We start from the raw sequence: 26,144 nt of genomic DNA, 5'->3' as shown, positions 1-26,144 counted from the left end.
ACGATCTAAGACCGGTGGCTGTCTCATCAGTAGTCATGAAATCTTTTGAGAGACTTGTCAAGACCAAGATCCTGGAAGTAGCAGGGCAGGCATTAGATCCAATGCAGTTTGCATACAGACCAAATAGAGGGGTAGAGGACGCTACAGTTACCCTGATCAACCAGATTGTCAAACATGTTGAGCAAGTCGGGTCACACGCCAGACTTTTATTTATCGACTTTTCATCGGCTTTTAACACAATGCAGCCCCACATCTTAGCAAAGAGGCTCCTAGAACAGTTTGGCCTGAGTAAGAATATCGTGGGTTGGTCCCTTGACTTCCTGACTAATAGAACACAGAAAGTGAGGGTTAATGGATCCTTATCTGACCAGGTCTGCTCCTCCACAGGTTCCCCACAGGGTTGTGTTTTGTCCCCTGTATTTTTTATTTTGTACACTAACATGTGTCAGAGTGGGTTTGATAGGAGAACCATTATGAAATATGCAGACGACACAGTCATCATCAGCCTGTTACAGGCAGGAGAGACAGGTCATGGTCCGGTTGTCAACCATTTTATAGAGTGGTGTGAGGAGTCCCATTTAGAGATAAACACAAAAAAGACCAAGGATATGAAGATCGATTTTAGGAAGCAAGCCCCTCCACATGAAGTCACATACATCAAAGGTCAGACAGTAGAACTTGTACAATCTTACAAGTATCTGGGTACAATCATAGACACTAAACTTACCTTTGATGAAAATTGTGAAGCTGTGTGTAAGAAGGGACACCAGCGTCTTTTCTGTTTAAGGAAACTGTCTCACTTTCATGTTGACAGATCACTGATGAAGCTGTTCTACCGTGCTTTTATTGAGTCTGTTGTTTCTTTTTGTATGGTGGCATGGTTTGGCAACCTGTCTTTAAAAAACAGGAACTCACTGAGCCAGGTCGTCAAATGGGCTAGCAGGACGATCGGTGAGACACAGCTTAGCCCAGAAGCCCTGTATGTAAGACAGCTGCAGCGGCTCACTGGTTCCATCTTAGGAGACAGATCTCACCCCCTCTATAGAGACTTCCTGCTCCTCCCATCTGGCCGCAGGTACACCGTACCTAGGACCAAAACTAAAAGGCACAGGTCTAGCTTCGTCCCTGCAGCCATCATACATCTTAATAAGAACTTGTGATCCCTTGATGATGGTTGGGGAGTTGATGATGATGATGATGTTGATGTTGACAATGACTGTGTTGATGATGATGAGTGCACTTATGCACTTACGCACTTTATGCCATGCACTTTTAGGGTAGCCACCCTACATATTTAATGCACTTTATGACGCAGCATGGAATGATGATGGGGATGATGATGAGTTGTGTGGCTATTTTACTGTTTTCATTTTTCTGTTTTGTATGAATGTCTCTCACTGCGAGCCAAATTTACCTGCGGGTACAAATAAAGAAATCTAATCTAATCTAATCTAAAGATATAGATAGATAGATAGATAGATAGATAGATAGATAAAATCGAAATCGTATCTTGTCAGACTTTGTGATATCGGCAAGCACTGATTAGTTTTCCATTTTATCGATATATCGTATCGTGTAAAAAGTTGTGATTTAAATCCTTAACTATTACTAAACAGGTAAATACACTCACAGGCCACTTTATTAGGTACACCTTGCTAGTAGTCGGTTGGACCCCCTTTAATTCTTCGTGGCGTAGATTCAACAAGGCGCTGGATATGAAAGATACTCATGAACCCATCTTTTCCAGAAGAGATTTGCAATATATTGGACTTGTTTCCATCTTTTCGTCGCATATAGATCTGCCTTTACAAAAAGTCCTGGTGGAAGAATGGATTTCCCTTTCATCGTTATAGAGCAGAAGCCTTCATCATCCAAACCTTGCTGACAGTGGACAATCTTCCGATTACCTGTATGAATTGCTCCCAAACACCACCATGATATGATCCAGCAGGTGGGTTCAAACTCCACCTAATTCCCCTTTGCGCCAAACTTCTTTCGATGTGGGGTTCATTTACAGAAGCTACAGTATGGGATTAAAATGCTGAAGTAAATTGTGCAGGCGAATCAGACCGCGCTTCTCTGCTTTGAAAGCGCTCGCAAAAACAATATGCAGGGGTCATAATTCGCGTGCATGATTTATGTCAGCGTTTTAATCCCATACTACAGTTTTATTTAGCTCTCTCTGCATCTTTAAAGTTTGTACCGTTATCTGATCTCATGTGAGAAACTTGTCTCCTCTGACAGATGATTCTCATTGCATTAATACGTGACCTAGTATCAAGAGTGAAGATAACTCCATGATGTTTCGAAATGCTACATCCTCTTTTAACATCTGACCAAAATAATCCACGCCAACAATGGTGAATGGGGGGAGATCAAGGATAAGTCTTCTGCATTTTTTGCTCTCAAAATCAGCACCTTGCAATGATTTTTAGGTTGATGATCCAACTAACTGAAACCTTTGACTTTCGCTAGTCAGAATATTGGTTAGCAGTTGTCGGTTTTTCCAATCTTTTGTTGTCCAATTTTGGCGAGCCTGTGTGAATTGTAGCCTCAGTTTCCTGTTCTTAGCTTCTTAGCTGACAGGAATCACCTTTCTTCTCCATTCTGATTCAGTCTGAACTTCAACAGGTTGTCTTGACATGTGGTTTTCATGCCAAAATGTGATTGATCTGCTGATTAGATATTTGCATTAACGAGTAGCTGAACAGGTGTACAAAAGGTGAATAAAAACACAGAAAATAATTCATAAATAATTCTTAGTTTTTGCATCTGACAGTTATCTTCTGCACATTGTTGTACACACTTACGTTATATCTTAACAACTCTTGGTAGACCAAATATTGTATTCCATAAACTCACCATACTAGCCTTCAGTCTAACATGACTCTACATCTCAGTTAACATGGTGATACATTTTGAATTGTCATTTGAATAAATCTTGATTTTACACCTGCACATCCCTATTAAATATTTAAATACAACAAACACATCTATAAACATTTATATATCTCTATAACCTGAAACTGATCATCATGCCTGATTCTTGAAAATGCAAGACCTGTTTTTATTTCTGCTTAATGCCTGCCCTTTAAACCATTCACCAAAACATTTTTACATAAAGTCTTACTTGTTTGAAAAGTTAATATGGCGAGGTGGTGACTCCATCTTGTCAAAGAAAGAGTCTTTCCGAAAAGACAATCTAACAGCCACAAAAAGAAAAGCCACCAGAGTTATTAGAACATTTTTTCATCTAGTCACATCAACTGTGGGATGAACATGAAACTTTGAAGTGGTGATATTGGAAAAGTTCAGAAAAAATGATTCTTCTCCAAATGTGTGTGAAAGAATGATATACAGGTTAAAGGTTTGACTCAACCGCGGCCTGCAGGCTCAAGTGAATCAACCTCAGCTGGTGCAATGTTCTCTAAATGTGAGGAGGCAGGATCAACAAAGCCCAGGGGCCTACAGGTAATAACCATCATAATAATTTATAAATATATAAACACGGATGAAATAAAAGGAAATTGAATGAAATGGAAACAAACATCTTCTTCTTCAATGTGAGATATACATCAGAGAAATCATACAATGGAGAATTTAGTATCACACTGACAAGTGCAGACAGTAAAGATGATTATAAAGTGATTGCAGATAAAATCAATGTCAGATTTATTATTGATTCTGTTTCCACTGAATGATTTTAATGATGTTGACAGCTTCACCAGATGGATTCTTACTGTTTGTTTGATAAATGATAATAAAAAGGAAAAAGTGATGTAACATCCTATCAAATGTTTAAAGGCTAATAAAAGACTAAACCTCTTTAAAATGATGCTGCTTAATATTTTATTCATCATAACTAATAACTTTTCTGTACTGCAGCTATCTCTGTGAACAACTTAACACACCTTTGCATTATAGAGTAACATAATGGTGACTTACCTTGGTGCAGATGTCTTGCACAATTCCAAGTCTATCTTCCCGATGACCAGGCTTTAACACAACACACACATTCAGACAGAGAGACAGAGAGAAAGTTTATCTGATTTCCAGACTCTAACAGACACAAATGAAACACCATCAGACTTATAAATTACAATAGTTAACATCTAGTCACATCAACTGTAGGATAAACACAAATTTTGAAGTTGATGTATCAAAAAAGTTCACTAAAAAGTCTGTGAAAGAATATATATACAGGTTACAGGTTTGACTCACCGACTGTATGAAGACTGGACTGAATCAACAGCTGCTTCAATTTCCTCCTTTGAAGCTGAAGAGGGAGATTCACCAAGGTCCTTGGGACTGCAAGTAATAATCATTGTTATAATAATATATGAATAGAGTGAACAACTTAACAGACCTCTGCAGCTCTCTGACATTTAAGAATATTTGTATATTAACAGAAGCCATTTTAAACATTTAGAGATCCTCATCTCACCTCCGATCTTTAGTCTGACTGTCATCATGTTTCCCACACAGAGGGGTTTCAGAGAGATGGACCCCTCCTCTGTCTCCTCAAGCTGACCCATGGCACCTGTATACAAACACACCAAACTACAATAAAGTAAAATGATAAACAGAAACCCAGTTCATCAGTGGGCTTAATGTTGGTGTTAATGAGCTGTAATCATCACTCACTCTCTATAGAAATAGTCAGAATATGAAGTTCATCATCACCTTTAAATATAACCCTGCAACCCAGACAGGGGCAGTCTTTTAACATTTCTTAATAGGCTAATCTAAAAAAACAAAGAACCCTGTATAACATGTTACAATCAGACATGCCACACTATTATGTTGACTGTATTTTAAGAAGAAATATCAACTTCAAAAGAACATATTAAATCATATTTTCCTCATTAGCTTACAGTCAGTTTAACATACATATTTCCTCCCACCCTCAGTTTTTTAGTACGTCCCTCTAACTGCAGACTGAACCATGAAGAAATCTTGATCGTTAATAATAAATTGATAAAGATTGAAATACATTATAGTTGTATAGCGATTAATGCATTGCTCGTATATATTAAGGCACAAATGAGATACTGTTAATTCATGATTGCAAGAATTAATTTATACCAGACACATCAGACTGATATCCTGTCATTTCAGATACAATTCTGCCCTCTTAACCTAAAATAAACCCAGATTAAGATACATACAGATTATATTCTATGTTCCTCAAAAGTGAAAGTACAGCTGCTGCACTTTAAACTGATGATGTAAATGAGAAATGCATAATTCAACATTTGTGACAATAACATTTAAATAGTCCTCTTATTATATTCAGTACATACACTTTAAATCATTTAATTATCTATTTTTCTTTAATTAACTTAACACATGAACCATAATAACTGCAGGTGCAGCCAAACTGTCATTACTACATGATCAGCTGATAACTGGCAGACTGGGTCCTGCAGAGGTGTTTCAGATACTTTTAAGCAGGATTTTAATCACTAGTATAATAAGGCCTACTCTTTGTAAATTCACATTGAAAGCAAATTAACCTAATTAACAAAGTGTTGAAGTAGTGTTAACAATCTCAGAGACAAAACCAGAGATGAATAAAACTAAATCTACCTCATTGGAGAGATAGCTACCACTAGAGGTGAGAGAGAAAAGTGCACTGGCCATTTAAAGTTTAAAAGGCTCAGTGAGAGATTCAGGTGCAGCCGAGGAACTAAAACATTCTCATCCACGATCATATCATCGAGTCCCTGAACATAATAACAGATTATTTACTGGACAAATCTCTGATCTGTAATGTGGAGAAAAACCTGAAACACTGTAGACAGCCTCTGCTCGTCATTAAATAAATGTACTGTCTGTAACTTGTGAGACTATTTTCTGCTGCGCCACATATCTGTTGACAAAAGTTGCAACTACATTAAAAAAATTAGTTTTTTAGTTAAACGGCCTCAAAATAAACATGGGAGGAAATCATAATGAATGAACAATTAATCCAAATATTATTGTAGGTCTACTGCTGAAAAAGAAAATGACATACTGCACTTTAACTTTTGATTTCTTCTGATAAACTCTAAATAAGATATGATATGATATATATTAAAACTGGTAATAATATTCATTAAAGTATATAAAAAGCATATTACAATACCTTTAAATGGTAAAACACGTCACAGGAGCCAAAGTCAGCTGTTCCAGCACAACAGCTGATTGAATGAGTGAATAAAAGCCAGTAGGTCATGCGTCATCTTTTTCTTTTTTATGATGTAGTCCACAGCTGACCTTTGATCATGCAGGCACGGAAAATAATCTCATGTGACTACGCATCTCATTTGCACCTAATTAAAACTTTTCCACACATACTTTTTAAGATATTTTGTATATTTTGGATTTTATCAGTTGTATCTTCCAGTTTATGTTGAGTAAGTATGACTTTAGACTTAAGGTTTAAATCAGTCATAATGGTGAAGATTTATTTGATGAAGAGAAGAGATTCATTACTGTTTTCTTTGGTCATTAACATCACACATCAGGTTTTTAAAATGACCAAGATTTCTATCAAAGAATAGACCAATTCTACCAGTTTCCTGTTTTCAACTGACAACTGGTAGAACTGGATATCTATTCATTTGTACGTGCCTTATCCTCAGTCTAAAAGGATAATTCACGTACAAATGAATAAATAACTGACTTTAAATAACTTTACTGTTTGCATCCTTAATACATCCTGAATGTATCTATTCTGCAACTCCAGCAGATGTCCACTGCTGCAGCCCAAGGCAAATAAAAAACAGCTATAATAAAGTTAAGTACACACACACACACACACACACACACACACACACACACACACACACACACGCAAGGGTAACAGATCAGCCCCCACAAAGGCGTTTCAGGTTTTAAAAGATCTGAGGCTTTTTAAGTGGGACAAAAATGTATACTAATTACTTTTTGTATATTTACAACTAACAAAGTGTGTTAAAGGTGCAGACCTGGCATATATGGAGTATAACATCTATTAAATATATTTTGATTATAGTATAATCAACTGAAAATAAGAATTATTGTGTTTTCATCATGTTACGCTGCCATATTTCTACTGTAGCCAAGAAGGGACAAATCAACCATTGGCTCTAGAGAAGGCCTTTTGGGCTTTTGGCTGCTACTGCAGTTTCCTCACTGCTAGATGTCATTAAATCATAATCACTGGTCCTTTATGGGGCCACAATGAGATTGAGGAAACAACCTCAGAGACCGGAACCTGGAAAAATAAAACTAAGGTTACTTCAATGGAGAGAAACTAGAAGTAAGAGAGAAAAGTGGACAGATTATTTAAATGGATCAGTAGTAAAGAGTCTGCAACCATCCAGTCCCAGGAAACAATAATACACACATTACTATCTGTGACTGAAATTGTTTATCTGGCAATAATTTTTTATTGGGCAATAAAAAATCATTTACTGAAACGATTAAAGAGGCTGTTCAGAGTTTAGACTTTGTTACTTAGAATAAACTTTTACGACTGATACAGCTCATGATGAATCCTGACCACTCAAGTTTCTGTTTTGAGTTTGGACTTTGCCTGGAACACTGAAGACAGTGTAAACTCACTGTTAAATAATCCATCCATACCCTTCAGTCTGAGTCTATTTCATGCTGGACCATTTCTCCTTATTATTGCATCCATCTGACAAAAGCTGCAATTCTGCTTTTTTTCTCTTTTTTTTGCTGCAACTCAAAATATAGTGTGTCAACCACTTAGGGATGGGGGGCTCATAAAGTCCTGCAGCGGGGATGCGGGGTGGGGGGGCTCATAAAGTCCTGTAGCCTAGGGGCCTCCAGTGATGTTAATGTACTCCTGTCCACCTCCACACACCAAAAACACAATCTTTGAAACTACAGATTATAAATATTGTATCCCCTCAGATGCTTGAGGAAATTCCAGATATAATCTTAAATACTATTGAATTTCTACTCCTGCAACATCGAGAGCATCCTGACAGGAAGCATCACTGCCTGGTATAGAAAACAGCACCAAACAGGATCAGGGGGCCTTCATAGAGATTCATTCAGCTGAATATACAACAGGTGGTGTTTTAACCTGTATAAAGTATATTTACACCAGGCGCTGCAATGATAAAGCTTAGAGAATCATAACAGCACAAAACAAGGGGTCCAGGGTGTCCTCCACCATTAACATGTTTTTGATTGAATCCCATGTCCTGTATTTTATTCATAGATTTAGGGACTATGGTGTTACAAAATCCAGGAAATAATAAAGTTGGTCATAATAAAAGTATAGCACCACCTACCTGGACTGAATTAGCTCAGAGAGGACAAAGTCTCTTTAAAACATAGTTTCAGAATTATTAAAGTTTTATTGTGTTTTTGAGCTTTTTTCATAGCTCAAGAAAGAGAGAAGGAGGGAAGGAGGAAGGACAGACGGAAGAAGGAAGGGAGGAAAGAAGGAACGGTCAAACAGACGGGGTCAATACAAAATGCTCAAAATCATGTGTGGGTCACAGCATACATCACACACACACTTATAAATGCATGCAAAGAAAAAATATGTAGTGCATGAAGGGTTAACGGAGTCTAAAAGTGTTATATGTCCCTCATGTAATGTAGTGCAGTAGAAAAATGCTTCTTTCTACTGAACATGAAGGAGACGAGAGGAAGAGCTGAGAACAGAAGAGCAGCAGCAGATATTGTTGGGTGTGTTGACTTTGCTTCCTGTTGCAGTGGAGGAGCTCGTCTCTTCTTTTCCTCTGATAAAAAAAAACAACACAGAAAATAATTTGTACAGCACAGTTTCAGTTTCTTATGTTTTAGTTTCTAACAGATCATATTCAACATATTTTTCACTTTCAAGGCATTTGCCCATTTTTATACACATTTACATTTACAGGCTTAAAACTTTCCTTCTTGATAAAGCTTGTAGTTAGGGCCGGCCAGGCTTGTCTTGCACCAGCTCCTAGTTCATGCTGCTATAGACTTAGACTACTTGAGGATCTATCTCTCTCTCTCTCTCTCTCTCTCATTAATGCATTCACTAATTTAACCTTCTGTGATATAATAAATATTGTATTAGGGTGAATGTTGTGATTCTAGAATGTTGTGATTCTAGAACGCTGTGATTCTAGAACGTTGTGATTCTAGAATGCTGTGATTCCAGAACGTTGTGATTCTAGAACGTTGTGATTCCAGAACACTGTGATTCTAGAACGCTGTGATTCTAGAACGCTGTGATTCTAGAACGCTGTGACTCTAGAATGCTGTGACTCTAGAATGTTAGTCTTTAAACCTGAAAAATCCTGTTGATCAGCTGAAATTCAGGCCCTGTTTCTAGATGTGAATACATATATGTGTGTGTGTGTGTGTGTGTGTGTGTGTGTGTGTGTGTGTGTGTGTGTGTGTGTGTGTAGGTATTCCTCATGTTGTGGGGATTAGCCTCCTTTATGGGGACAAAAAGCAAGTCCCCTTAATGTGAATCATTAATCATAGCATGAAGACTCAGTTTAAAGCTATAAGACTACTTGTGTCACTGTGTGTGTGTGTGTGTGTGTGTGTGTGTGTGTGTGTGTGTGTGTGTGTGTGTGTAAGAAATATTAGATAACACAGAAAAATTTCACTGTAAAGTCTTACTTACTTCTTTTAAAAGTACATCCTGTCTTCTTTTGACGACATCTTATACAGGGACTCGCTGTCCACAAAGACACACACAGAAGAAAAGAAAAGCCAGCAGAGTGACAGAAATGAGAGCATTTACCATCTATAGCCACAGAAGAAGGTATCAAAAAAGTTCATAAACTGTGTGAAGGAATGTATAGGTATACAGGTTAAACAGGCTCACCGACTCAATGAAGACAGGACTGAATCAGCAGGTGTTTCAAAGTCCTTCTTGAAGTCCGGCTGGCTGCAAGTAAAAAACATTGTTATGATTATATATAAATATGGATGAAATAAAAAGAAATAGCTTGAAATGGAAACAAAATTCTGCTTCTTGTACAAATACCTTTTATTAAACTTTAATCCAGAGGAACCCCAGCTGTTCACAGAAACTCTGACAGATACAAAAAGAAAAGAAACCCGAGAGAGAAATTAGAACATTTACCATCTAGTCACATCAAATGTTGGATAAACACAAATTTGAAGTAGGTATCAAAAAAGTTCATAAAACATGTAAATAAGGGTTGGTAAGATGAGCAATAAAAAAAAAGTTTTAAAAGCAATAATTATTATTATGAACATTTAGTATTTTTGTTGGTTTTATTTCATTTGAAATGACATTTGCACCATTTTTTGACCAAAAGTAAGACTGAATGCTGCTTAAAGTGTCAAATGGTGTAACCACAAAAGAATGATACATATTAAATATTTTATCCACCTACAGTGTATTTAAGTGGACTTATGCTAATAATTACTTCATTTTAAAACATCAAATAAAAAGAATATTTTTCAGAGTGTTTCTACATTTAAATTTTAATGTGTTATGTTGAGCAGGACATCTCCTAAAAACTACAAGTTTCGACAAATTATGCACCTTTTTTTTTTTTTTTACGAAACAAAAGTGGATTATATTTATTCCACATTTTAGCTCACATATATTTTCCTATATATAAAATCAGATTTTTATGAAAACATACTGGTTACACCAATTGACACTGGGTTACATCACATCATCGCCCCGTTTACAGGTTAAAGGTTTGACTCACTGACTGAAGGAAGACTGGACTGAATCAATTTGAATGTTCCTCTTGAAGTCCGGCAGGCTGCAAGTAATAATGAATGTTATAATAATATATAATTAGGGGTGAAATAATTGGAAATGGAAACAAAATTCTGCTCCTTGTAATGTACGAATACGAGATGCTGGTCTATTATGAAAGTTCAATCCCCACATTTCAACGGAAAGGATATATCGGTACTTTAGACTACATACAGTTGGCACCAGTATATGTGTGTGTGTGCAATACTCAACAATAGGGTAACATTTTACTGTTAGCAAGGTCTTACTTCTTTATTTTGTCAATACCAAAATCCATTGACCCTTCAATAGCCTTGAATCCAGAGGAACCCCAGACTCTAACAGACACAAGAAAAACCAACAGAGTGAGAAATTAGAACATTTATCATCAAGTCAACAGTTGGATAAACAGAAATTTTGAAGTAGATATATCTCTCTGTTGTTATCTCTCAGCAGAGAGATAACAGATCATTCATGCTTTTATTTTTTGAAATTTGAATTTTTTGGTAAGCAATCATATTTTGTACAATCAGACAGATAACAGAGGTTAGCTTGGCTCTGGATCTACTGTGAACAACACACACACATTTCAATCACTTCAAAAGCATTACATTGAAATTGATTCTATATACGTGTGTGTGTGTGTGTGTGTGTGTGTGTGCGTTTTCCTGGTGGGGACCACAACCTAACTTATCACTCACCCCGTGGGGACTGATTCTTCCATGTACAATGCACAAACTTTGGAATCAATAGCAAACAGCCTCCTGATATGCCTGGTGCAGTTTTTTTGGATAAAATAAGCAAGGTACCAACAGAGCTGGTTTTCCTGACTTTTAGTGCGCCCCAGAGGTCACACACGGTACTGCAGTGTGTGCATTTCCCTGGTGGGGATGATTGAAAAGTGTGTACGTGTGTATACAAGATATAGAAGATATACAAGTAGGCATGGGATGATAACCGTGTTCAAGCTATACCGCGATTTGAAAAAGCCACGATAACCGAAACCTTCAAATTTTCTGTCATACCGTTCCTGAGGTATGAGCTGTTATTAGTCTGGTCAGAGACAGGAAGTGCTGGTCAAAGACATAAGGTGCAGGTCAGAGTATCACGACCCCTCACACTGTCATTACAGATTCAGGTTAAATGAACATGTCTGTCTTTATTTTTCTTCCTTTTAGGAACATTTTAGAGCTGTAATCGCTATACTGTAATACCGTGAAACAGTGATATTTTTTCTTATGGTGATCATACCGCCAGAATCTCATACCGGCCCATGCCTATATACAAGTAATAATCATTGTTATAATAATATTATGAAATAAAAGGAAACTGGATGAAATTGAAGCAAAATTCTGCTTCTTCAATGTCTGATATACATCAGAGAAATCATATAATGGAGGAGAATTTAGTATCACAGCTCTCTGACAGTTAAGAGCATTTTTAAACCAACAAAAGTTTAGTAAAAACCTGTTAACAAGTGCTGGACTATGATCAGCGAACAAAACAAACCTCTGAAACCAGAGATGTACTGAATCAAAGAACAGTTATTCCTTGTCTATAAAGGTCACATAGCAAAGCAGCACATTAACCAACATACACATTAACATTAGAAAGTTACGTGATGGTGACTTACCGTGATGATTGTGAACGACTGGACATTGTGGGCGAAATGGAGTTTGGGCTGGAAAACAACACACACACACACACACACACACACACACACACACACACACACACACACACACACACACACCAGGGTTATTATAGTTTTGAAATTTTCATTAGTTTTTATTTGGTTTAGTTTTTCAGTTTGATTTTTTATTTCAGTTTAGTTTAGTGAGTTTAACAAGTGAAGAAGTAGTTTTAGTTGAGTTTTTATTTAGTTTTAGTTTTTTAGATATTAGGAGGAAAGCCTTGATTAGGATGAACTAATGCTGACATTGAGGTAAGGTTTGCTGTCTCCTGCTTCAGAAATGGACTTTCACATTAGTGGGATTTTTCTCTTTTAGCTTTTATCCCCCAAATGTTCCCATCACTCGTCATCACCACACTTTAACGTTTATCTACTGCAGGTTCGGAGTCTAAATATTCCCATATTGGGCTGTGATGTTTTCTGCCTGGAACTTCTTCTTCTTCTTCTTCTTCTTAGAAAATGATAATGGCACGTTATGCTGCTACCTGCTAGTACTAGCTCGTTATCTCAAGAAGTCAAACTGAACTAGTGGAGTCAAACATATGGCCCGTGGTCCTCCAAGGGGTCCAATCTGGATCACTGGATGACTTTGCAAACTATGAAAACTGTAAAATCATGCTCATATCTAAACCATGCATGTATTAAACATCAATCAGCAGCTTCTGTCCAAATAATCTGAAATTGCACCAATTGTTCAGGCTGTTCATGTTTTGTAAATCGATGGTTTATTACAGTAAAGCTGAAATAAAATAAGCTTTACACTCCTGCTCTAAAGCAAATCAGTGTTTCTTTTAAATTAGTTCAATGCTTCAGCAATAAGATTCATTAAAGTTTATAAAAAATGTAGTTACAATACCTTTAAAAGGGTGAAACACTCTGCATCACAGGAGCCAAAGACAACTGTTGCAGTCCAACAGTGGAAAAAAGTTGATAACAATACCTTTAAAAGATGATGTGACGCAGTTTTTCAGTCAAGTGCTACACCTAAAAATCAAGAAATGAGGAAGAGATTATTATCAAGTTATTAAACGTCAATCAGTCAATTCAACACCTCGTTCTTTCTTATTTGTTTTGGTGTTATGCCGTCTTCAGGAATGAAGTGTGCAAACTGACACAATGGGGTTTCACTAACAACCTGCAGCGGGTTGTAAGGGAAACCTCATTCTCTCTCTGCTCTCCTGGACATGTCATGCTTGCTTTTTGGGTAGGGTTTCCTTGTAAATGTTCTTCCCAGCAGGCACGTGCACACATAGGGCGGGGTTGTTGTGTGTGTGTTGAGGTCACAGAGAGATCAGAGAGAGAGAGAGAGAGAGAGAGAGGTGTGTTAGCTCAGCTCTGTTTTACTGTAGTCACTCAATGATTTAGACCCAAATGATTTCACACCTGCCCAGCACCGTGCTGCTCGATCGGCATTCAGAGAACACCAGAATCGGCAGGTCCTCCATTGGCGCCTTGGTCTCTTCAGTCTGAAGAGCATGTGACAGGTTAAAGAGTCTGGAGGCGCCGTGGTGAATGTTACACTGTGTGGGACATCATCCAGCAAGACCGGTCTAGAGGTGGGTCTGTGACGGTCTGGGAAGGCATATATCCTTGGGAGGGTCACACAGACCTCCGTGGCTACCTGTGCCACCTGATTGGGCTGAACGTAGCGCCTCATACCACCAGTAGTGACAAGGACACTAGCAGAACAACAAACTAGAGAAGAATCAGTCAGGAAGGAGAAAGCAGCGTTCTGCAGCCACCACATGTAAAACCATTCCCTTTTTGGGTTGGGTCTTGATTTTGCCTCCATTGCACCTGCATTTCATTTTTCATTTGCAAAGCAGCTGAAACTGATTCACAATCACTTGTACTTCCTAAATGGACAGATTGATATCCCTGAAGTTTAACTGACTTGGGCCCCGTTTATACGTACCCGGTTATTTTTAAAAACGGAGACATTAACCATCGTTTGCACCCTCCGTTTAGACGCAAACGGAGAATTCGCCCCTGAAAACGATGCTTTTTAAAAACTCCGGCCAGAGTGGAGATTTTGGAAAACTCTGTTTGCACGTTTGCATGTAAACAGAGAAAAACGGAGATTTGTGGAGCCAGAAACTCCTCCTGAGTTAAATACGACATTGTTTACAAGGTGATCATGCATGCAGAACAGCAGTCACGTGTATGCTGGTGCAATCCCTTTGTGTTTGTGTTGTACTATGTGGAGGAATGAAGTGACGTTGTTGTTGTTGTTGCTGCTATGCGGGATTCCTGAGCGTGGGCTTGAGCTGCTCTTGACGGCATATATACACGGGTTAGTGTGAACGGAAACTTTTCTGAAAACAGACTGGTGTGCACGCAGTTTTTTTTGTAAACGGAGAAGATGAAATGTCCGTTTATGAAAATAGCCGGGCACGTGTAAACGTAGTCTTGGTGTATTTATCTAATGACAACTAATTCCATAAGAAGCAGATTAAGTAACTTCGTCTACTGACACCAGTTTTTCAATCTACATCATACTGATAATGTGTAGCAGGTGGTCTCCATGTACCAACTAAAACCTTATTAGTACAATTATTATTACGGTCATACTGTCAAATGCATGAATGTTAAGGCAGATGTGAATTGGTTCCAATATAATTGAGTTATGGCCATAAAATTAAAGCAATTCGGGGTTAAATCATGTTATCTTGAAGCATGAATTGTATATATGAGAGTAAAAGTTCCTCAAGAAGCTGGTTTGATGAATAAATCACTTTCATCTCACATTTTAACACCAATCTATGTTTCCCTTTCCTCCCCCAAAAAATGACATAAACAGCACAACAAACATATACAAACACTTGATTTTATTCTCAGCAGAATAATCCAACAAAGAGGATGAAGAAGTGTTTCATTTTCGGCGTAATAAACGAAGCAGTGGGATAAAAAGGACAGTAATAACCAGGGAGGCCATAAAGTGCAGGTACAAACACTGGCTGACTCGACTTGGTGACGTCACACACAAAAGTGCAAACTTACAACACAAACTCTTCATCACATTTTAACTGAGGACAGACTGTAAGAGCTGCACAGTCAATCAGTGACATCACAGCCTGAGTTTTACTGTGATGTAGTTTGAATTAGTTTAACTAGTAACCTCACAATATATAAAGTTGGAGAAGTGAACTGCATCTATTGATATAAACTATTATATTCAATGAAACAGGCAAAATTTCCCTGTTTTTCTAATTTTAAATGAACACAACTGCTAATATAACCAATCTGATTTAGATATTAAGACTCAGCCTGTAAGAGATGAGCCATTTTAGCATGTTTAATAAGTTTTAGTGTTTTTATAAGTGTAAAAAAATGCAGTAGATGGTCAAAAAAAAAGAGGAATTAAAAGAGGGAAATGATTTCAGGTTGTGATTCACCGCTGTGCAGCCCTCACGTCTTTACACCACCACAAACATCGGCATAACGGGGGAAAACTTTGTAAAAAACGTGACATTTTTGTGAATGTAAAATCTCTGAGAAAACATTAAGAGTGACCACAAAACCTCACAACCCCCCCTCCCCTTCCCTTCCCTCCCCTTACCAGCTCTTCTGAAAGCCTCGAACCGGATTACGACTTGTGATTTTTTTTTTTTTAATTCTTAGGTGAGCAGCGTATAAAAATAAAACTTTTATGTCACAAAGTGGAGGTGAGGAGGTGCGACGCGAAGGTCATAAAGGCAGACAAACGGATCATCGGATATTCCCGAATAAAGAAGGGAATCAAACTTTTACTTCTTGTCGTCCAGCTGAGAGAAAAAAAAAAAAAAAAAAAAATCGGGGAAGACACACAATTGTAATCTCTCTATAGTGTTAGCAACTCAAATACAACTTCACATTTATATATATAAAAAGGTCTGAAGCTAATAATTACTTTCTTTATCAATTAGTCTGTTGATTAGTTTCCTTCAATTGGTCCGAAAGTGGCGGGAAAAAAAGAAAATCCAAAACCCCAAAAAACAGACAACTTAAAAAGAAACCTCAAAAAAAAAATTCACATTTGAGAAGCTGGAGTCACGAAAACGATTAATCGATTATCAATAAATAGTTTGCGATTAATCGAATAGTTTGGCAGCTGATCGGCTTTCGACCGCAACTCACTGGGCTTCTTCAGTAAGTGGAAGTTTACTCAGTTGTCATTTTGCGTAAAATCCCTTTTTCGACTTCCTGTTATCGCCTAAAATTTAACCGTACGGCGATCGGTAGCGAGATGACAACCATGAAGACCATGAGATACAGCTGAAGGCCCTTTAAAAAATGCTAGTAAGGTGACATTAAGTTGAGACACTACAATGAATTTAAAGCCATACTTAAATTCACAAATACAAGAAGTGTGTCAGTATTTTTTAAAAAGATTATAAATGTGTTACGGAGCCAAAATTACCTAAAATTTTTGAATTTTTGAGTTTCGAAACATTTTTGTGGGCACTATCACAAAATATTTGAGTGTTTTAACAATTTAATATTTAACTTAATGCTTATCTTTTTATAATTTTTTTCCAATTTTTACATGTTTGAATTAAAAAAAATGAACTGAATTACCTTCAACGTGATGTTTTGTAGTTTTAGCATTGTGCGGCTAAATGCTAACAAAGCTTCACGTCTGAATCAGGAAGGAAACTTAACTTCACTGTCTTTTCTTTTCTTCTTCTTTTAAAATATAAAGACGTCAACAGATTGATTCAGTTTGTGCTTCTCGTCTGTTTTCGTTACACTTGAGTGCAAAAAGGTTAAGGTTAAATAAATATCTTTAGTGTTTGAACTCAAAGCCGTCACGCCTCAAATCATCTGAATGAACTGAATGTGTTTCTAAGGCTGCAGCTCTGTTTACTCAACCCTCAAACAGGCAATGTGCACCACGATAAACACTCATTTTCACATTCCTGGCTATTTAAGGGTTAAACACACATAGATGGTAGCTATAAATGACACATCTGATGGTTTCAGCTCTCTAATTATTTGACTTTTAATGGTTTAATATTAAGCCTTATTATAACCATTAAAAAATATCTATTAAATTTGGTATTTTCACATCAATTTCTGACAAATAAAGAAAAATATTTAAATTAAACAAGATCTTTAGTTATATTATTTGTTGTGTGTTTAACATTATTGTACATTTTTTTATGTATATGTTTTGTTTTAGTGTATTTGTCAGACTCTGTGCATTGTAGTTCATGTTATATGTGTATTTTTGTTGAAATATTGTTGTAATAAATTTAATAAAACTAAAAAAAAGAAGCATCTCCTTTCCTTTTGCTCACAGAGAGAAGAAAATATAAAATAAAATTAATATAGATTAAAAAAACAATTAAAACTGAGAATATAACACACTAAACTTGGATTTATGACATTTCCAGTGATCTACATTATCAGTTATATTGGTGTTATTTTATATCTTACAAAATTGGTTAAAGAATATTTTAATAATGCAGCAAATTGAATTTTTTTGTCATCCAGATTATTAAAATAGTCTTTGAAGTGACATTCTTGGTTTTTCTGTATTTGTTTTTAAAGGAATAAAAAACCCTGAATCTCGTCTCTGCGACTCGGCTGTAACGTTAACGTAGAGAAGCACAAACTGAAGCTAACTATCAGAAGTTTAACGACTATTTTCTCACTCTGTCTAAAGCACGTTGATGTTTTTAGAATAGGTCCTCATAAAAAAAAGCATGTTAACCCTCCTGCTGTGCTCAGGTCAAGGAAGGAAGGAAGGAAGGAGAGGAAAGAAGGAATGAGGAAGGAAGGAAGGAAGGAATGAGGAAGGAAGGAAGGAGGAAAAGAGGAAGGAAGGAAGGAAGGAAGTTAGAAAAAAGGAATGAGGAAGGAAGGAAGGAGGAAAAGAGGAAGGAAGGAAGGAGAGGAAAAAAGGAACGAGGAAGGAAGGAAGGAAGGAGAGGAAAAAAGGAAGGAAGGAAGTTAGAAAAAAGGAAATGAGGAAGGAAGGAGGAAAAGAAGGAATGAGGAAGGAGGAAAAGAGGAAGGAAGGAAGGAGAGAAGGACCGGAAGGAAGGAAGGAAGGAAGGAAGGAAGGAGGAAAAGAGGAAGGAAGTAAGGAGACAAGAAAGGAAGTGAGGAACAGTCAAAAGAGATGGGGTCAATTTGACCCGGGAGCACAACATGAGGGTTATCTAACCTGCTACAGCGACAGAAAAACTCATCAAACTCAACCTGAACTCAACAAGGTCCAAGCTATGACTCGGCACATTAACGTCACCAAAAAAAACATACAAAATAAAATAAAAAGAGGAAATAAAAGACAAAAGGAATTACTGTATAATGTATATAAGTGTTACAAAAACTATAATTCAGCTTTAAAAAGTATGTAATTACGTGTTAAAGTAGGAATATTTAACAAAATAGCTCATACAAAACTTCCAATACATGAAACTACATTTAAAGCATTTATTTATGTGTGTGTGTGTGTGTGTGTGTGTGTGTGTGTGTGTGTTTATACGTCACTAGAATCAGTGAACAGTCTGTAGTTTCTTCCCAAAGGCTCATTTATGCTCAACGTTAAATACGGATACAGACGGAGCCTTCTGTCCGTGCTCTGCGTTCATTTCGTCCGTATTTCTGCACGTTTCCATAAAGCTTACGGATACGGACCAAACGGTGCAGTACCACCAGAAACCATGGGGGGAGGGGGGGGGGGCAGTGTTGCTGTCACTACTCGATACGTAGCTCTAGTGAGACACGAAGAAGAAATAACAATGGAGGAACTTTTAGGGGAAAGGTTTTGCGAGTTGGTTAGAAAACTTTAACCCTCCTGTTGTCCTCGAGTCAAGGAAGGAAGGGAGGAAGGAAGGAAGGAAAGGAGGAAGGGAGGAAAGGAGGGAGGGAGGGAGGAAGGAATGATGGAAGGGAGGGAAGAAGGAAGGAAAGGAGGAAGGAAGGAAGGTAGGAGGGAGGGAGGGAGGAAAGAAGGAAGGAGGGAGGGAGGGAGAAAGGAAAAGAGGAAGGGAGAAATGAAGGGAGGGACGAAGGAAGGACGGAGGAAAGAAGGAAGGATGGAAGGAAGGTAGACGGGAGGAAAGAAAGAGAGAAGGAGGGAGGAAGGACAGACAGAAGAAACAGACGGGGTGAATTTGACCCGGGAGGACGACAGGAAGTTTAAACAAGAGGAACATTATCAATATCTCCTCCACAGTCGCCATGTTTGTTTCTGACTCTGTGCTGCCCCCTGGTGGACGTATTGTTTCTGACTCTGTGCTGCCCCCTGGTGGATGTATTGTTTAATGACTCTGTGCTGCCCCCTGGTGGACATATTGTTTTTGACTCTGTGTTGCCTCCCTGGTGGATGTATTGTTTCTGACTCTGTGCTGCCCCCTGGTGGATGTATTGTTTCTGACTCTATGCTGCCCCCTGGTGGATGTATTGTTTCTGACTCTATGCTGCCCCCTGGTGGACATATTGTTTCTGACTCTGCGCTGCCCCCTGGTGGATGTATTGTTTCTGACTCTGTGCTGCCCCCTGGTGGACGTATCGGTTAACATCCACACCATCATAAAGGACTCATGGAAGTATGAGAGCAGTGACGGAAACATCATCGTTGAGCATAAATGAGCCTTTAGACTCTGAAGCTCTGAAGCCTGAAGAGTTTAAATCTGTAAATACTTGAAGCAGGAGAGCAGAGAAGAAACAGAAACACCTTTTTATCTCTTTTACTCTAAAACTGTGATGACAGTCGATCGATCTTTTACAGACTTATATACGTCTTTTATATTTCAGTATTTTGTCATTAAATACATTTCTGCTCCTCTGGTTGTATAAAAAACTCTCTCTGTGCTTCTTTTCTCTGTATAATATTAAAGAAGGCTTAAAATAATATAATATAATACCCGACAGGCTCGTCACACACAGCTGTTTCTAATTGTGTTAAAGGGTTTTTTAAAGTGAATTAGTCCTTTAATCTTAGTGAGAGGCCTTTTCTAGTTTATAACTCAATAACCTGAAACTTTAACGTGCAGCTATTGACACAGTTTCTGCTTTTTTGTTTCCACCGTACGGCTTTATGTTTGATATTAACTGGCTAATTTTAGACATTTTTCTTTCATCTTTATTATAAATTGATTAATTTTTATAATTTTTCTTGCATTTTTGATATAAGTTGACTACTTTTTGACATTTGTGCTTCGTCTTTGATATAAATTTGGACTAATTTTTGACATTTTTCTTCTATCTTTGATATAAAAATGTCAAAAATTAGTCAGTTAATATCAAACATGAAGGAGAATTGTCAAAAATGAGTCAATTTATTTCATGTTTGATATAAATTGACTAATTTCTGACATTTTTCTTTCATCTTTAATATAAATTGATTAATTTTTTATCATTTTTCGTGCATGTTTGATAGAAATGGACTAATTTTTGACATTTTTCCTCCATTTTTTATATAAAAATGTCAAAAATTAGTCAATTTCTATAAAACATGCAAGAAAAATGATAAAAAATTAATCCATTTATATTAAAGATGAAAGGAAAATGTCTAAAATTGGTCAATTTATATCAAACATGAAGGAGAATTGTCAAAAATGAGTCAAATTATTTCATGTTTGATATAAATTTTGACTCATTTTTCCTGTCTTGGATGTCTGTTTCCTGTCTTGGATGCTCTGAATATTTGCCATAAATCAGTGGAAACACACAAATCAGAATCTAAAGTCAAAGCTTTACAACATGTGAGTTCCAGTTATGAGAAGTTGCAGGTTATTGGTGGTTTAGTTCCTGTTAGAGGAAAACTTAAATGCTTCATCTGGAAGGTCTGAGTTCAATCTGATTAAACCATGAAGCCTCTTTTATTTTGAAAGGTCCTTAAAACGAGATATTCAACCTTTAACCTTTAAGCTAATGTGTGAGGAGGAGCAGGGTTAGTGAAATGAAAGTAAAAAAAGAAAATAAAGTGTCTCATTACTTCGATGAGTAACTTAAATTAAAGAGCAGCAGTATAAAATTACCGTGTCGTCATTTAAACTTTGAACAAACTGTGCCTTCATCTGAAAATGGTTTCTGAAAGGAAAGGTCGCGTTTCATGGATGTTATAACGTCCAAAAAAGGGTCGACGTCTGTGCAGAACAACAAAGGTAAACTATATATATATATAAAAAAAAAATTGGATTACCTGGCGAATGAAAACGGCTCAAATCTGAAAAAATATCAACCAGGAATTAAATGAGAAACTTTCCAACATCAGCAGATATGAACCGATGATGTGGAGCTTCTTTCTCCCGCTGGGTTTAGAAACATTAACGCTGCGTAATAAATCAAAGAGGATTAAAGAACTCTCTGAGATGTAAATGTGAAAAATAATTACGACAACCCTCCGACAGCGGTTGTGGTAAACATGATGTACAAAGTATTCGTTATAGGAGGTAATAAAGTGTTTTTTTTTAGTTTTTTTGTTTCTTTCTTTCTATAAACATTTTTCTTTTCTTTGCAAAAAATTACCATGATAAGAATAAACTGGTATCAAGAGAACGGATGAGGGAAAACCGGATCAGACGGATAAAGCAGAAGAATCAAGAACTGGCGTTAAAAAAAATCCACGAGAGGGAGAGAGAGAGAGAGAGAGAGAGAGAGAGAGAGAGAGAGAGAGAGAGAGAGAGAGAGAGAGGTTAGAAAACACTTGGGTGTGTGCTGCCTCTGGCTTCAGTCTTCACGTCACTGATCCCGAGCTTCATACAGAAGTTTGGCCGCCTGCAGAAGAGACGAAGTTAAAGACGAGAGTTAATGCAGGAAGCTTAAAGTTAAAGGGTAAAGTAAGAATAAATATGTGTTCTGAGTTTAACATACCACAGAAAAGTGTGTTGTTAACTACCCTGCCAAATTTGAATGATTAAAAAAAATCGCCAAATATATGAAATTAGGCTTCAAAGTTGTGTAAAAATCAGCCTCTTTCTCTGCTCCCAAACGCTGAAGCCCCGCCCCCTACCAAGTGTCACCTGTCAATCAAAGTCACCACCTCTACCAGAAACATGGACGCTACGTCTGAGAGCTTTCTGCTGCTAACTCAGCTCCTAAGTTTTTATATTGTTTGTCTCACAATAGGAGGAACACCTGTCGAGCCTTTAGAGGGTTTAATTGGCTCCTTCTGCACATTTCTCTTTTGTTAGTTATTGTTTTCTTTTCTTAAATCTAAAAAACAAATCTGTCTAATGTATTTTTTTCTTCATGTGCAATAATAAAGAGGTGTCTTTATAGTGTGTGAGTGTTTTATTCCACCTTGTGCATTGCAGCCAACCACAGCGAGGCCACTTTCTTATCGTCTGCTGCCTCCATGCGGAGCTGCTGAGCGTCCTGAGAGCCCATCGGTTTGTAGTGGAGGAGCATACCGCTAGCCCTCGATGTTCCTCCTACACACACAGAGACACGGAAAGAGACACACACACACACACAGACACACACACACGGAAAGACACACACACACAAACACACACACACAGACACAGAAAGACACAGACACACAGACACAGAGAGACACACACACACACAGACACACACACACACACACACAGACAAACAGACACACACACACACACACACAGACACACACAGACACAGAGAGACACACACACACAGACACACAGACACACAGACACACACAAACACAGAGACACACAGAGACAGACACACAGACACACAGACACACACAAACACAGAGACACACAGAGACAGACACACACACACACACACAAACACAAACACAGAGACACAGAGAGACAGACACACACACCCACACACACACATACAAACACATTGAACTATGAGCCTTTTTCTCAAATAACATTAATACAATACAATAACCAAAGACCAGGTTCAATAATAATAATAATAATAATGATAATAAAAAAGGGAAAAAGAAAATGAACAAATCAAAACTGAAAATCAAGTCAAGAAACTATTTTTCCCATGAGATCAAATTCAGACTTCTCAACAGTATCAATAACAACATGTTTAAATAAATGATAAATACATGCAACAGATGTCAGAGGAGCAAAAATGAAAATGATTGAAATCAATGAGACAAGAATGAAAATGCTCCTTCATGCTTTTCATAACTTGATAAATGAACATAAAAACACACGATGAGAGAAACTGGATTCAAAATGATCAAACAACCACATGATGATGAAGGATTACAATCAGTTTCATTTCTTTGAGACACAGACGAGTCAATGGCTAATTTAAAGGGTTAAAATATGAAAATAAACGTATGAATAACTTCACACATTCTTATTTTGTGGACCCAGCATCAAATTTCTGCTTTTAATCCATTTAGAGAGAATATATTAGAGGATTATGGTAAAAATGTCTAAGTGGTGTAACCATAAAAACTTTGTACCAAATAATTCAACTTGCTTAAAAACAGTAAATAGTCAATAAAACACCTTCCTTCCTTCCTTCCTTCCTTCCTTCCTTCCTTCCTTCCTTCCTTCCTTCCTTCCTACCTAACATCATATCAACTAGTTTGGCATGATCTCACATCCTTCCTTCCTCCCTCCCTCCCTCCTTTCCTTCCTTACCTCCTTCCTTCCTTCTTCCTCCTCCCTCCTTTCTCCCTTTCCTTCCTTACCTCCTTCTCTCTTTTCCTTCCCTCCTTTCCTTCCATACCACATTCTCTCCTTCTTTCCTCCCTCCTTCCTTTTCTTCCCTCCTTCCTCCCTTCCTCCTTTCCTTCCTTACCTCCTTCTCTCTTTCTTTCCTCCCTCTTTCCTTCCTTCTTCCTCCTTCCCTTCCTTCCTTCTTCCTTCCTCCCTCCCTCTTTTCCTTCCTTACCTCCTTCCTTCCTTCCTTCCTTCTCCCTCCTTCTCTCTTTTTCTTCCCTCCTTTCCTTCCTTCTTCCTTCCATACCTCATTCTCTCCTTCTTTCCTCCCTCCCTCCTTCCTTTCCTTCCCTCCTTCCTCCCTTATCTCCTTCTCTCTTTCTTTCCTCCCTCCCTCCTTCCTTCTTCCTCCTTCCCTTCCTTCCTTGACTCGAGGACAGCAGGAGGGTTAAATAAAGATAATGGAATACTATTGTTCTAAATATTACATTTAATCTGGGTAACCATGGAGACCAGGAAACATTTACAGTCATTATTAGTATAAGTCCACTTAAATACACTGTAGGTGATAAAATATTTAATATTTATCATTCTTTTGTGGTTACACCATTTGACATTTTCAGGAGCATTCAGTCTTACTTTTGGTTGCAAAAAAAAAAAAAAATGGTGCAAATGTCATTTAAATGATATAAAACCAACAAAAATACTAAATGTACATTTTAACAAACCTGATGCTGCTTTTATAACTATCTTAAAGACATTTTTGAATTGCTCATCTTGCCAAACCTTATTTATCCTCATTTCAACGGCCAATTTAAATGAACGATACTTTACTACTAAAAGTTATACTTCTACATACAGGTTAATGTCACCATGTAATTTATATATTACGACTCTAAATGTCTTTAAAGTTATGAATCCATTAGTTAACAAGTCAAGTTTTATTGCTTTGAACGGCAGGTTGATGTATCATTCATAGATTTTGTTCGTACTTAAGAGAAAATCCTAAATACGAGAAAATTAATGAATGCGGTAAGTTCTCATAAGTTCTCATAAATCTCTCGTACACTTTTAACTTGTGAGAATGAATCTGTGTGAACGAGTGTTTAGTGCACGAGGCATAAACACGAAGAACAGTTATATTTTCATGCAGCTTCATGCAGACAGATGCAAAAAGAAGAGAAATTACATCAGATTAAAAAAAGAAAAAAAAAAAGGAGGAGAGACAACGATGAGACAGACGGACGCTAACCTTCAGAGATACACTGACTGTCCAGCAGACTGGTGTAAGTGTGAATGTCATTCTCTGAGCCAGTGAGAAGAGGAAGAGGAGGAGGAAGAGGAGGAAGAGCAGAGTGTGAAAGCAGCAGAGGAGAAAGAGTGTGTTAATGTTAGTTCAGAGAAAAGATCAAACAGACTTTTAAGTGTTAATTCAGAAACTAGTCGGCTGGTTTGTGGATCCAGTAGAAAACGTCTCAGCTCATTTAACCATAAACAGAAGTAATGAACTCAAATGTTTTTATTAGTGCCACGGGTGCAAAGCTTTGAGAAAACCCCGACAATATATACATCAAAACGTGCGGCTCGATCAGGAAAGAGGTGCTATGACTTTCGGTGTTGAAATTCCAATTTTTCCCAAACTTATTCCCAAAAAAACTGAGCATAATTCCCCATTGGAAATGAATGGACATTTTTTTTTAAATCCACAAAATTTCACCTTTTTTCAGAGTCACTTAGCTCTCTCATACGTGCAGGTAGAAACGTGATTCAAACTTTAAAACGGAGGAAAACTTGTGCTCTCTCGAGAAATACCAAACTGTTTTTACATAACATGTAAACTTGTCAAACTATGAGCCGTCAAACGAGGAGTGGAAATCACTTTTTCTTAAAAGTTAGAGTGGAGCGTCAGTTAGCTTGAGTGTGAGAAGCAGTAAAAAATAACCTTAATTTTTATTTTTGACTCGAGCTCACGGCCAAACCGTAAAAAGGAGACAAATAATTTTTGGCCAAAATGTAGACAAAGGTGTTGGGATTCATAAAATGTGACTTTGACAGGCGGGGGCTGCACTAAATTTAAACGGGGGGGGGGGGCGAGACCGGCGGCAATACCTGTCCCCATTGACCCTAATGTAATCATCTTCTTTTTTCAAAAGAATCTCACTCTGTG

The 26,144-nt window shown here is 37.5% G+C and overlaps 1 protein-coding gene and 2 long non-coding RNA genes across 4 annotated transcripts in view; 1 reads left to right on the top strand and 2 right to left on the bottom strand.

Moving 5' to 3' along the window:
- Window positions 1-8,653: 8,653 nt before the first annotated feature.
- Window positions 8,654-11,008, bottom strand: LOC128375901 (uncharacterized). The gene is made up of 6 exons (XR_008323108.1): window positions 10,996-11,008; window positions 10,695-10,751; window positions 9,995-10,042; window positions 9,833-9,895; window positions 9,629-9,682; window positions 8,654-8,747 (listed from the first exon to the last, which is right to left on the bottom strand). It is a non-coding gene; the product is annotated as an uncharacterized LOC128375901 (long non-coding RNA).
- A 7,185-nt stretch (window positions 11,009-18,193) lies between these two features.
- On the top strand, window positions 18,194-20,510 carry LOC128375558 (uncharacterized). Its single transcript, XR_008323087.1, has 3 exons — window positions 18,194-18,238; window positions 18,444-18,918; window positions 20,033-20,510. It is a non-coding gene; the product is annotated as an uncharacterized LOC128375558 (long non-coding RNA).
- Window positions 20,511-21,032: 522 nt separating this feature from the next.
- Window positions 21,033-26,144, bottom strand: part of zfyve21 (zinc finger, FYVE domain containing 21) — a 19,730-nt gene continuing 14,618 nt past the window's right edge. Inside the window, exons 6-8 of one of the 2 annotated variants that reach the window (XM_053335998.1) lie at window positions 25,230-25,283; window positions 22,656-22,786; window positions 21,033-22,130 (exon numbers count right to left, since the gene is read on the bottom strand). In XM_053335998.1, coding sequence (XP_053191973.1) covers window positions 22,095-22,130; window positions 22,656-22,786; window positions 25,230-25,283 — 221 coding nt within the window. In that variant the 3' untranslated portion in view covers window positions 21,033-22,094. The remainder of the gene's footprint in view (window positions 22,131-22,655; window positions 22,787-25,229; window positions 25,284-26,144) is intronic. The other variant, XM_053335997.1, reaches the window with a different exon arrangement.

This window comes from Scomber japonicus, chromosome 16, assembly GCF_027409825.1.
Source record: "Scomber japonicus isolate fScoJap1 chromosome 16, fScoJap1.pri, whole genome shotgun sequence".
Taxonomy (NCBI): domain Eukaryota; kingdom Metazoa; phylum Chordata; class Actinopteri; order Scombriformes; family Scombridae; genus Scomber; species Scomber japonicus.
This window is presented reverse-complemented; position numbering and strand designations above follow the sequence as displayed.